Genomic DNA, 14,304 nt, shown 5'->3' with positions numbered 1-14,304 from the left:
CTATGTTAATTGTATAACACAAGATAGATGAAAATTGTAGAGTTTTTATATTTAAAATGTAATAGAAGTGTGAACCGTTGTTTTAAAAATAAACCAAATAAAATAGTTTAAACTAGTGCAGCTGTTGTCATTAGAACAAAGTTGGTCAGAATTGGTTCTTCACAACAGGAGACCTCTGAGAAATCACCAAGGAAAATGGATGATAATACTGTATTCAGGGAATTCCAGATGTGCATGAATTATATTTGATATATGAAAAGCCATTGTGAAATAGCCCTGTAATTTCATTAACGTAACTAAAGGCATTTGGACGTTTTTATATGAATTGTAAATTTGGCCACGATAACATTCTTTTAATGGAAGCGCAAAAGACTGCAGATGCTGGAATCTGTAATAAAAAAGGAAAGCTTTTGAAGGAACTCAACAGATCAGGCAGTATCTGTGGAGGGAAATTGTCAATCATCTAGACTGAGGGTTGTAGAGCTAAAATCTCATCTGACTTTCGAAGAGATCCCTCTCCCCTACCCCCACTCACCATCAACAACACCATAGTCACATCTGTGGAGTCATTTAAGTTCCTTGGAACCATCATCTCCAGGGACCTTAAATGGGGGGCCATTATCGACTCCACAGTCAAAAAGGCCCAACAGAGGATATACTTCCTGCGGCAACTGAAGAACTACAATCTGCCACAGGCAATGATGGTCCAATTCTATACTGCTATCATTGAGTCCATTCTCACCTTCTCCATCATGGTCTGGTTTGGCTCAGCCACCAAGCACAACATTCGAAGGCTGCAACGAATCGTTCGCACAGCTGAGAAGGTTGTTTGCTGCAACCTTTCCCCCCATTGACGAACTGTACACTGCAAGGGCCAGGAAGCGAGCGGGAAAGATCATCTCTGACCCCTCTCACCCAGGCCACAAACTCTTCGAAGTACTTCCCTCTGGAAGGCGACTCCGGACTGTCAAAGAAGCCACAGCCAGACATAAAAACAGCTTTTTTTTCCCACGAGTGATAGTTCTACTCAATAACCAAAGTCTGTAGTCTCTTTTTTGCTCTGGTTTATTTCACCCACATGTTTACACTGTAATGTTGCATCCTTATTGTTTTGATGTGGTTATGCTTTATTCTTAATTGTTAACTGTATGTTTGTGTTGTCATTTGTGAGCTGAGCACCAAAGCACATTCTTTGTATATGCATACTTGACCAATAAACTTATTCATTCATACATTCATCTGGGCCAACATCAATGCAACCAGGAAACAGAAGGCTTGTCTAGGTTTAGTGCTGCGCTCTTAAAAAAAAAAAGGCAAACTATTGCCTCTGGTTTGGCTTCCCAAAGGCATTTTACCTACTTGATGAAATTAGCATTGACCCAGATACCACAGTGACGATGACCTGCACTTAATTTCAAACCCAGGAATTGAAGAAAAAAATAGGTAGATTGCTTGTAAAAACTGAATCGAGGGAAGATCCCTGCTTCTCTGAAGCCAGGGTCAATGAAGAGCACGAGTATCTTTAAGTTAGAAAGGGGGTGGAACGTAATTTTTGATTAAGACGTACATTTACTCTGCTTTCATAGATCACAAGACTGTGGGTAGTCATGGCTAAGAAAGGCTATAATTACATCTTTGGTATTCATTCATTCACGAAGGTCTTGCCCTTCCTTACATTTGAGCATTTAGAGAAATGTCAAGATTTTCACTTTCACTGTTTTATTTTTGAGTTGAGTTAAGACAATTAGAAGATTGGATTTACTTTTGTAAGATCCTGCAACCTTGCATTCCCTTTTAGATATGCAGCAATGGCCGACTCAAGGAGCCTTAACAACATTTTCTGTAACATCAGGTGTAGAAGGTCCAAACCACAACTGAATTTGAATTACTCCTATTTTACAAATGATCTCGCCTGATGTATTACTTTTCGCTTATGCAAAGTGCCTTAAACTCATCTGCAATATATCTCCTACTATCATAATTTAATTGGATTTGAGCTATTCCATTGTCCCCCACAAATTTGATCATCTTGCTTTTGACTTTCATGCTCACAGATAATTTATTGCAATTGGAAGTTGAAGCCACAGCCTACTGTCTCAATTCTCTTCTAATCTGATTCCTCAAAATATCCTCTGTAAAAAGTACACATTTTCTATCCTTCAGCTAATTCATCATCTATCCCAAGGATTAACCCTGGATGTGATTTGGAACTGAGTAACTTTTTCTTGTGGTACTGAATCATATGCATCTTGAAACCTCATGCACATAATGTCAGAGAGATTGCCCAGTTCCTTTGGGTTGTCACTTCATGGAAGTTGAGGACTTATTGGGGTACAATTTTCCTGCTGAGTCCATGTTGATAATTTTTTATTCGGTTGTTGTACAGATTCTCAAATTTAGACCTGAAAAGCTATTCTGAAATCTCTCACAGAATGAACGATTCATGAAGTAAGAGCTGCCTGTGTATATTTTGTCTTGGTCTTTGCAGGTAGTCACTAGTTAATTTGTTTTCAGTCTAGTGATTCTTCAAACATACCTCCTGCCCTCCCAACTACATGGAATCACTTGGAATCTCATAGCACATGAACCTTTGTCCAGTTTGTCTCAGTCGCAGTTGTAACATATTAATCTATTGCTGCTGTCTCCAGAAATCAACTTCCTACTTCAGGAAACCAGGATATAGTTACCAACTATCTAATCCTATTTGTATTCAGATATTTTAGTCTGCATAAGATGATTTCACTTTTGTAACAGACTCATTAACTCTAGTGAGATGCAGGAATTTAATGTTATAATTGGTGCAACCTGAGTTGGCTTTATTTTGCAGCAAAAGCTCTGACTGGGGAGAGGACATATATATTTTGTCAAGAGTATTTGGATCGAAAATATTTTTTGAATCTGGATGCTGAACCAATATTCTCTTAGAAGACCATTTTCATTGTCTTGTGTGTATTTTGTCATGTGACACACAATGGTCTTCCAAGAAATGTTGAACATTGTGGATTGATAAAAGGAATTATAGGTTCAATAAGTGCTTTTTTCGCAACTTTTTCGGTCCCTAAGTGCTTCTCACAGCGATCTGTAAGTGCTTTTTGCAACAATGTAGCACCCTAAGTCCATCGCTAAGTGCTTTTCGGTAAGTGCTTTTCGCCGGCACGACAGGGGGGGGCTGGTAGGGAAAGGGGGGTGGGGGAGAGTAACGGTGGGGGCGACGGGGAGGGTGGGAGGAGGAGAGAGTGGGGGTGGGAGGAGGCAGAGTGGGACTGGGGAGGGGGACAGCAGGGGTGGGGGTTGGTGGTGGGGGGGAAGAGAGAGTGGGGGAAATGGGGGTGCTGGGGAAAGGGGGTGGCGGAGAGTAACAGTTGGTCTGGGGGGGAGAGAATGGGGGGATCTGAGAATGGGCACTGGGGAGGGGGACAACAGGGGTCGTGAGTAGTTGTCGTAGGGGCCCCAGTACACTGCTTTGCCCGGGGCCCATAATGCTGTAAAGACGGCCCTGGCCGGACCCACAATGTTTCTCCAGCACTTTGTGTTTTACTCAAGATTCCAGCATCTGCCATTCCTTGTGTCTCCACTGTACATTACTACAGGTGTAAGTGGGTGAGAGGAGAATTTATGGGGTGGGGGAAATATGGGGGAATTGATGGGAATGCCAGAGAGAAAAATGGGATGAGTTAGACACTGTGAGCTGAAGGGCCTTTTACCAAGTTCCAAGCCTGAAACTCCAGATGACTCTATGTGAATGCATTAAAACATTTGTTTTCATGTCAATAGGCTGCAATTAACATTTTCAAAATGTAGATAGTCATTCAGAACACTGTGGTGTTTGGAAATATTAAATGCAAACAAGAACAACCTCAGATGAAAGAACCATGTAAACAATAATCACCTGCTCATTGGTTACTCTTTAGCTCACAAAACACATGGAAGTAATAATAATAATAATAATAATAATAAAATAATATATTTCTTTATTTGTCCCACACTGGGGAAATTTGCAGTGTTACAGCAGCAAAGTGGATAGCAAGAGACATTCATTATAAATAAAAATAAAGATAAGGATAATTGTCATAATTTACTGTGTTTTTCCTTTACTGTTGACTGGTCTGCTGGGAGTAGCGCTGGTTGACTGGTCTGCTGGGAGTAGCGCTGGTTGTGCAGGCTTACAGCAGCGGGAAGGAAGGACCTCCGATATCTCTCCTTCACACACTCGGGGTGAAGGAGTCTGTCACAAGTGAACAAGCATTTGCTGCAGTGTTTCCACACGACTTTGACCATTGAAGAATGAACACTGATATATTCATGCAGTCATTTGAGTTCTGCAGCCCAACACATCTGTGCCGAACAAGATGTTTATTTGAGCTAGTCTGATTTGCCTGCATTTGACCTCTATCGGGTCTGGGATAGCAGAATTCCCTGAAGGGAAATGGCAAAACACTTCAACTCGGATCAGTTAAGATTTATTTTGTTTGCGCTGCATCTTTATGCGCTGGTGGATGTCTGTCTTGAGCAAACATTTTTCATTTTCTCAATCCTCGTATCTTGGGACCCCCCACAATTTGCACTAAGAAATGAGGTACCAGGGTCAGTCATTTAACAAATATATTTGCTCTTAAGGTGGCTCTTGCTTAGAGGTGTGACAACAAATCTTTGCACGACTGTTATAACTCTCACTGGACAGGCTGTAACATTCTACCAACTGCCCACGGACAAATAGATATAGTTTTATTAATTAATAAAATTAACTATAACTAAACCTTTGGGAAGGGGAATAAAATTTCAATGAATGGTAAATTAACACGTTTCGCTTTTATGGAAATCCAGTCTCGAGTGGAGATCAACTTGGATATTGAAGATGCAGAGAACTATGTTTGCATATCTGTCGTGCTGCTGCAAGTACACATTCCATTGTTCCGTCTTGGGACATATGACAATAAAACGCTCTTGACTCTTGGCTTTAAGGTTGCCTTTTTTGCACTGGTTGACCCATATATGAGGTGTGGTAGGCATCAGGAAGAGAGCAGGCCACATATGCTCTGCTTAATAATATAACTCAATCATTCTGCTGACAAAAATTTCTCCCAGATCTTGGCAAACCCATGTTCAATAAAAATATCAAATAAGATTGCAAATATGAACATTTTAGTTCTCTGCCAACTTTAGATAGTTCCTCTGTCCCTCTCTTCCCCTCCTCCTTCCCAGATCTCCCTCTATCTTCCTGTCTCCACCTATATCCTTCCTTTGTCCTGCCCCCCCTGACATCAGTCTGAAGAAGGGTCTTGACCCAGAACGTCACCCATTCCTTCTCTCCCGAGATGCTGCCTGACCTGCTGAGTTACTCCAGCATTTTGTGAATAAAATGAACATTTTAGTTTGCTGGTCAGTGGGACACATGGTGCAGTGAGTCTCTACAGTTCAGGAGGAGGCAAACCCAGACGGCTTGTTGATAATGATGAATGTGGTTGTGGCGAAGGCTTGGCTGGCACATATTCTCTGCTGCAAAACATCAATTCGATTTGGTGCAGTGTGCTCTTGTAGAGTTCTGTAAGAAAGTCCTAAGATTGTTGGAGGATCAGAAAATTCATTTTGTGGCTGTTCAAAATTTCATAATCTTTGGAAAATATCTGTAAAATGAGCATATCTTTGATGTCATATCATCATATCATATATATACAGCCGGAAACAGGCCTTTTCGGCCCACCAAGTCCGTGCCGCCCAGCGATCCCCGTACATTAACACTATCCTACACCCACTAGGGACAATTTTTTTTTTAACATTTACCCAGCCAATTAACCTACATACCTGTACGTCTTTGGAGTGTGGGAGGAAACCGAAGATCTCGGAGAAAACCCACGCAGGTCACGGGGAGAACGTACAAACTCCTTACAGTGCAGCACCCGTAGTCAGGATCGAACCTGAGTCTCCGGCGCTGCATTCGCTGTAAAGCAGCAACTCTACCGCTGCGCTACCGTGCCGCCCTGTGAAGATAGTATTTCTGTCAGGAGTTGTCTAATTTATAATTTGAAATATTTTCCAAATATCTGAAAATGTGGTTGTTGTGTTAATCTTTTCCTTATCATATTAATATATACCGAATTATTCAACTAAAATAGATGGATTCTGTTATTTTGTGCGAGCAGTGTAACTCTTAAATTTTCTTCTGTTCCCATATTAAAATATATCTACTTATTCAAATATATTCAAATGGGGAAGCAAGGAACTGCAGATGATGGTTTACAAAAAAAGACAAAGTTCTGGAGTCACTCAGCGTGTCAGGCAGCATCTCTGGAGAACACGGATAGATGATGCTTTGGGTCTGGGCCCTGCTGAGCCGGATGGTCAAAACGCACAGTGATCCAGCACAGATCTACTTGCACTTTATTCTGTCTTAAAACTGTTACAATCTGTTTCGTTGGGGGGTTGTTGTTTAAATTAATACTGACTAGCTAATTAAATTATTGCTTCGTATGGGAGGCGCATTCCCAATCTCGTTGTACCCCTGTACAATGACAATAAAGATATATTGTATTGTATTGTATTGTGGTGGGGGGAGGGTGGTGGGGAAAGCTGGAAGATAGGACAATGGCTGGCGAGTAATGTGTATACAAGTGAGGGGAGTTGGAAAGGCAGATGGTTAGCAAAAGGCCAGAGATGAAAAGACAGAAGGTGTAAGAGAAAGTCATTGAAGTGATTTGAATAGTGAAGCTGGAGGAAGAAATGTAAAAAGGTGGAAGGGGAGAAATAGGTACAAGTCCAGGTGGGACATAGAGGATATATGGGGGGGGGGAGGGAGGAGGGAGGAGGTTTTGATAGTTACCTAAAATTGAAGAAATCAATGTTCATACGGTTGGGTTGTCAGCTATCAAGTGGAATATGAGGCGCTGATCCTCCAGTTTGTGTGTGACTTCACTCTTACAATGGAGGAGGCACAGGGCAGAAAGGTCAGTATGGGAATTGCAAAGAGGAGTTAAAATGGTTAGCAACCGGGAGCTTTGGTAGTCCTTGGTGAAATAAAAATGGGTTCTGGCCTTTTGTGCGTGCAATGTTTATCTTAATTATTTTTCATTTCTCATACAGTCGATTATTTGATAAAATAAATGAATTCTATTATTTTGTAAGAGCAGTGTATACTTTATTGGTAATTGTTATCAATCTTTCCAGCTGTGTCATTTAGGTTAGGGGCTTCCTAGGTGAGCAGGGAAAACTAGCTACATCCATTTGTGAAGTAATTGAAACACAGTGGATAAGTTGATAAACAGGGATTTCATTCAAACAAATGAACATGCAACCGTTGTTCACTTGAGTCAGAAGTTGTCTCCTATTTAATTTAATTTAAAAATTCTTGTCTTGCAGAGGTTGGACCAGTCACCCTTACTACAGATCCAAAAAAGTTTCAATATGAACTCAGGGAACTCTATGTACAGGTAAGACAAAATTACAAAAAACTTGACAGCAATTGTTGAACTAAAGTCTTTCTTTGAGTTTGAACTGTGTGTTGCCCCACCTACACCCTCAATTCCCAAATAGCATGAGTGTTAAATTCATTTCTGTTGCATTTTTCGTAAGCGGTCAACATCGCAGGAAATGCGTGCTTTGTTTGGTATGAGTGGCTGAATTCCTGGAATATTCAGTGTGTAGACGCCATAATTTGAGCTGTTTGTTTCACAGTTGACAATTAATTGGATAATTTCCATCTTGTGTCTTGCTGGCAAGTTGGCAAGTAAAGACAAGAATGAATACCCATTTAAAATCAAAATTCAAACAATATGCTGAATATGTCCTATTCACGCAAACCTATAACCAAGGAAAGTAAGGTGTTTGAAGTTGACTTGTCAAAGACCTTTAACCATCTAGATCATTAAAATGTTATCCTCCTCCTTCCATATCATGGGTACATTTCCTTTATCTGTAGCACTATGTTTACACAGAAGCTGTTGGTAAAGTCCTCAGCCTTTGTTCAGTTATATGATTGTTATTATCATAATTGGTTTATTTGAATAGATAAGCAAATGAAAAATAATCCAAGCTTTCCTCCAGTGATCATTCTTTTGTAACTTCTGACTTAAGTACACATTGGGACCAGGCTAAGTTCAACAGGCTAAGTTGAAGAAGGGTCTCGACCCAAAATGTCACCCATTCCTTCTCTCCTGAGATGCTGCCTGACCCGGCTGAGTTACTCCAGCATTGTGTGGCGAAGTTCAACAGATTTAGTCCTAGTGTATTAGTGACACTGACCCAGTTCACAGATGGAGGATGGTTCCTTGAGCAGACTTAAGCAACAATGCCAGAAACACTTGGCACATGCGCACAGAGAAAGAGGGTCAACCTTTTGAGCTGCTGACTTTCGACCAGCACTGGGAAAAATTCCAGAGCAGGTTTTAAACAAGTACAGAGGTAGTGAAATGGAACGAGGGTAGTATTTCCATAACATTTCAGCATTTTGGTTTGTTGAGGACAGGGGAACTTGAACGTTTTATTCTTTGGGCAAAAACTAGTTATCTTCTGCCTTCATCAGGATAACCTAACACCTCTTTCCAATTGTGGTGACATTTATGATAAAGATTCACACACTTTAAGTTGTGTGCTGCAATTCTACAACCATGGATGAGGTAGATTCTACTCTCATCACTAAATAATCGGGAATGCAAATTTCACTTATTATTAATGAGATAATAAACTTGTTTAAGTAGCTTCTTTAAAAAATAATGCTTGATGACACTTGCACAATTTGGCTCTATGAAGGAAGCTAAAATGGCACTTAAACTATTAGCTTACATGATCACATCAATGCCAGCTATCAGAGCATCTCAACAATCCCCTTAGGCCATTTATATCCCTGAAACCTATTCTATCTCGCATGGCCATCAACTCCCACAATTATACCTACCTATGATATGGGTACTCTACAGAGGCCACTTAACTTCCCTTCACATGTTTGGGATGAGGGAGGAAACTGGGGCCTCGGGTATAAATCCATGTACTCATCGGGGGACAAAATGTGTAGGAAAGAACTGCAAATGCTAGTTTAAATCGAGCGTAGACACAAAATGCTGGAGTAACAGCGGGACAGGCAGCATCTCTGGAGAGAAGGAATGGGTGATGTTTCAGGTCGAGACCCTTCTTCAGACTGATCAGTCAACCCATTCCTTCTCTCCGGAGATGCTGCCTGTCCCGCTGAGTTACTCCAGCATTTTGTGCCTACCTTACTCAGTGGGGGGATTATCCAAACTCCAAATAGACAGCATCAGAGTTTAAAACAGCGCCTCGATAAAGGCCTCAGGCCGCATTCCCAGTCCACAGCCGCGGCCCAATCAACACGTGCCCCACTATTCATGTCATCTACACTAAGCTAGGGATGAGTTTCCCGATCATACAATATATCTCGTTGCGACCCTTGCACATATTTTATCTTTACTTTCTCTGTATCTGTAACATTATATTTTACACTGTATTTCTCTTTTACACCTACTGATGATCAGCCTGGATTACACACAAACAAAAGTTTTTTCACTATATCCCATGAAGATAATAAAATAATACTAACAGCACCATAGAGGGAATGACTCCTCCAGAAAGAAGCAAGGAGTCCTTTGTAACATCAAACGCAATTCCAACGCCTACAGCCTATTACTGTATGGTTTATCAGTAATTTCAAACTCATTTACCTGCTTTTAATTTGCTTTCCCTGATAAAGAACAGAGAATATAGTAGATTAAATGTGTAGGAAAGTACTGGTTGACAATGAAGATAGACACAAAATACTGGAGTAACTCAGCGAGACAGGCAGCATCTCTAGGGAGAAGGAATGGGTGACGTTTCGGGCCGAGGCCCTTCTTCAGACTGAGAGTCAGGGCAGAAGGAGACTAGAGTCTCCCAGATTCAGTCTCAAAAAATTTAGTTGACCCAATATCGCTCGTGTGTGTAAAATAAATGCATCCTGGTCATACTTGTAAATGGCTGTATTGCAATTTCGGGACAATTTCGGTGACCCTACTGGAGGGAATGACTGCTCTGTATTGAATCCTTGTTATCCTTTTAAGCGTCTCAGCGAAATCGCCACTCTGTCCAGCTCCACTCCCCCCCCCACCCCCAACCATCTGATCCTGAAGGAGTAGAGTTCATTCAAACCTTTCTCATAACATAAGCCACAAGGGAGGCATTGTGGCACAGCAGAAGAGATGCTGCCTCACAATGCCAGAGACCCGGATTTGATCCTGACTATGGGTGCCCTCTGTGTGGAGTCTGGGTGCTCCAGTTTCCACACACAATCCAAAGATTTGCAGGTTTGTAGGTTAACTGTCCTCTGTAAATTGCCTCTAGTGTGTAAGATGCGAAAGTGGGATAACATGGGACTTCTGTATGAGTGATCAATGGTCGGCGGGATTCGGTGGAGCGAGGGGGCTGTTTCCATGCTCTATATCTAAATTAAACTTTATTTTGGTAATTCTAGTATGGTATTTTCTCCTCAACCAATATAGCTGTTCCACTGTGCAGGGCAACTGAACATAGTATTCCAAGTGATGCTTGACCCATCTGAGAGGAAGATATTATTTATTTTGGGTTGATAATGATATAATTAGTGGGTACTGCTGCTTATGACAAGGAAAATGTGGAGGCTAATAAAATGCAGGGTCCAGGCAGAGCACCAGAAATGATGTGGGTGGACAAAGAAGCTTTGTTGCCAATAGTTTAAATTACAAATCCTGTTATGTCTGCACATCTGGGTCATTTGATGAAAGGTCTCGACCCGAAACGTCACCTATTCCTTTTCTCCAGAGATGCTGTCTGACCCACTGAGTTACTCCAGCATTTTGTATCTATCTTGGGTTGTTCCTGAGTTGACTAGTTTTTTAAACCTTTGGGCCACATGTTGTTAGTTTTTCAGGTTGGTTTGTGTGGATGACCCTGGCACGCCATGTTAGCTCAGGTTTGGGCCACATGTTGTTAGTTTTTCAGGTTGGTTTGTGTGGATGACCCTGGCAGGCCATGTTAGCTCAAGTTTGCTGCTTTACTCACAAACCACAACTGTGGAATTGGATTTCCTGCAAAGATGAACAAACAAGGTTTCTAACTGCATGCAATCTGCTACCTGGCCTATTCTTAAGGCAATGCCGAGGATTAACAATTTATTGTGGAAATCGCAGCAGTCCATTCATTCTTGAAGAGTTAAAACACATCTTGCCCTGCTACTCTCACAAGTAAAGTTGATAGTATCATGTAGCTCAATGTGCTAAAAAATATATATTTAAAAAAATACAACATGAAGTTTTCATTATTTTTATAACTTGAGATAAGGAATTTTATTTTGCTTTGGAAAAAGCAGGAAAAAAGGAACCAATAACCACAGGACTGATGTACAGGCCACAAATACATGTTACTACTACTCCTTTTCCCCTTAGAGTAGCTTCTACCGACGATACATTCAGGATATGTGAACACTGTGTATCCTTGTAATTTATGTTACCTTGTTAATTTTATGTCTGTCTCCAGTCTTCTCTGAGCTTTTCCTGTGAAAGTCAAAGGCTGCATTTTTGTGTAGGCCTCCGTGATTAAGGACAGCAATCCAACAGCCCTCCAACTGTCACATTCCTAGTGATTTCAGAACAGCAGGAAACATTTTTTTTTTTTAAAGTGAGATATTGGAATGATTTTCAGCTTGTGCCTGAGGACTTGTTTTTTATTTAGTTAATGTCAAATGCTTGCTAATGGGGAAGAGAACAATTTGCAGCCAGCATTCCATTCATTTTGATACAGATATTTTAATTCAAGATGTGCCCTTCTGTTGAGCACGAGAGCCAAATTGTACATGAAATTATAGATTGATGCTATAGAAATGTGCACTCTGATACTGGCACTGTCACAGGGAAAATGCCCATTGTATCCCAACTAATTAGATTTCATCAAAATATGTCATAAAATATTTAAATATTTTTACATTGAAATAAGTCAATGGCAGATAACAAAATGAATGTTCCTTCCTAAAATCAAAAGTTTCTGATCTGGGTTGGATTCTGGCAGCAAGCTTTGGAGTAATTTAGGATGCGAGGTTAGAAAAGATGAAAGTTTACCATGAAAAGATGAGCCATTGCCCCCACTTATCTATTTTCTGTAAATTAAAGTCTGATTATATTAAAATTGATTATTTTCTATGTAGCTTTCCTTTCATATTGAATTTTGACCTATAAAACCATTTATATGAAGAACAATTCTAGTAGATTTCAGCTATTTCAAAGATCCCACCACTGAAAAAACATTTGCAACATTTAAGTTAAGAAAATGATGTCCATGCAATTTACTGCATCAGAAAGATAGAACATTTCTGCTTCTTGAACAGACTGAGTTTAAGGTGAGAATCAGTAACCCCCAGAAGGAACCTATCCTCAAATATTGAATGCAATTATTGAATGGATGTAGCCAGGTTTGCAATTGTCTTGATTTGGATATGTTCTGATCAGCCACAACAATGAAATTGGTTTGTGTCTAAAAGTTCAGAGACTCTCTGGCATAATCTGGGTGGGAATCTGTTGGTGTGGCTTCAAACTTGTGTCAACATCTTCAGAATCTACCTTTCCAGTGGTGTTATGTCTGCAGGCTACAAATCACTTTTTTGTACCATATTGATTTCCAAACAAAATAACTTATGCAGGCTGCCTTTAAGTAGAAGTTTTAAAAGGAGTGAAATGGAAATTGTTGTTTTATGAAAAGGATATAATAGAGAAATGGAGGATATTTAAAGGTGAAATTTTGAGAGTACAGAGTCTTTATGTCCCTGTTCGGTGGAAAGGAAAGAATAATAATTTGAAAGAGCCATGGTTTTCCAGGGAAATTGGACACTTGGTTCGGAAAAAGAGGGAGATATACAATAAATATAAGCGGCAGGGAGTAAATGAGGTTCTTGAGGAATATAAAGAATGTAAAAGGAATCTTAAAAAGGAAATTAGAAAAGCGAAAAAAAGATATGAGGCTGCTTTGGCAAGTAATGTAAAAGTAAACCCCAAGGGGTTCTACAGATATGTCAATAGCAAAAGGATAGTGAGGGATAAAATTGGTCCATTAGAGAGTCAGAGTGGACAGCTATGTGCTGAGCCGGAAGAAATGGGGGAGATATTAAACAATTTATTTTCTTCGGTATTTACCGAGGAGAAGGATATTGAATTATGTGAGGTAAGCGAAACAAGTAGAGTAGTGATGGAAATTAGGAGGATTAAAGAAGAGGAGGTACGGACACTTTTGAAGAATATAAAAGTGGATAAGTCTCCAGGTCCTGATAGGATATTCCCTAGGACATTGAGGGAAGTTAGTGCAGAAATAGCAGGGGCTATGACGGAAATATTTCAAACGTCATTAGAAACAGGGATGGTGCCGGAAGATTGGCGCATTGCGCATGTTGTGCCTTTGTTTAAAAAAGGTTCTAAAAGTAAACCTAGCAATTATAGACCTATTAGTTTGACGTCTGTGGTGGGAAAATTAATGGAAAAGATACTTAGGGACAATATATATAATTATTTGGATAATCAAGGCCTGATTAGAAACAGTCAACATGGATTTGTGCCTGGAAGGTCATGTTTGACTAATCTTCTTGAATTTTTTGAAGAGGTTACCAGGGAAGTTGATAAGGGCAAGGCTGTGGATGTTGTCTATATGGACTTCAGTAAGGCATTTGACAAGGTTCCACATGGAAGGTTGATTAAGAAGGTTAAATCGTTGGGTATTAATAGTGAGGTTGCAAGATGGATTCAACAATGGCTGAATGGGAGATACCAGAGGGTAACGGTTGACAATTGTATGTCAGGTTGGAGGCCAGTGTCTAGTGGAGTGCCCCAAGGATCTGTGTTGGGTCCACTGTTGTTTGTCATTTACATTAATGATCTGGATGATGGTGTGGCAAATTGGATTAGTAAATATGCAGATGATACTAAGATAGGTGGAGTAGTTGATAGTGAGGTAGATTTTCAAAGTCTACAGAGAGACTTGGGCCTTTTGGAAGGGTGGGCTGAAAGATGGCAGATGGAGTTTAATGCTGATAAGTGTGAGGTGCTGCATTTTGGTAGGACAAATCAAAATAGGACGTACAGGGTAAATGGTAGGGAATTGAGGAATGCAGTGGAACAGAGGGATCTGGGAATAACTGTGCATTGTTCCCTGAAGGTGGAATCTCATGTGGATAGGGTGGTGAAGAAGGCGTTTGGTATGCTTGCCTTTATAAATCAGAGCATCGAGTATAGAAGTTGGGATGTAATGTTGAAATTGTACAGGGCATTGGTGAGGCCAAATCTGGAGTATAGTGTGCAGTTCTGGTCGCCA

The 14,304-nt window shown here is 40.5% G+C and overlaps 1 protein-coding gene across 1 annotated transcript in view; it reads left to right on the top strand.

Moving 5' to 3' along the window:
- hmcn1 (hemicentin 1) overlaps positions 1-14,304 on the top strand; it is a 365,295-nt gene that overhangs the window by 45,072 nt on the left and 305,919 nt on the right. Inside the window, exon 2 of the mRNA XM_078407604.1 lies at positions 7,354-7,424. Coding sequence (XP_078263730.1) covers positions 7,354-7,424 — 71 coding nt within the window. The remainder of the gene's footprint in view (positions 1-7,353; positions 7,425-14,304) is intronic.

The sequence above is a fragment of the Rhinoraja longicauda genome, chromosome 11 (genome assembly GCF_053455715.1).
Source record: "Rhinoraja longicauda isolate Sanriku21f chromosome 11, sRhiLon1.1, whole genome shotgun sequence".
NCBI lineage: Eukaryota > Metazoa > Chordata > Chondrichthyes > Rajiformes > Arhynchobatidae > Rhinoraja > Rhinoraja longicauda.
This window is presented reverse-complemented; position numbering and strand designations above follow the sequence as displayed.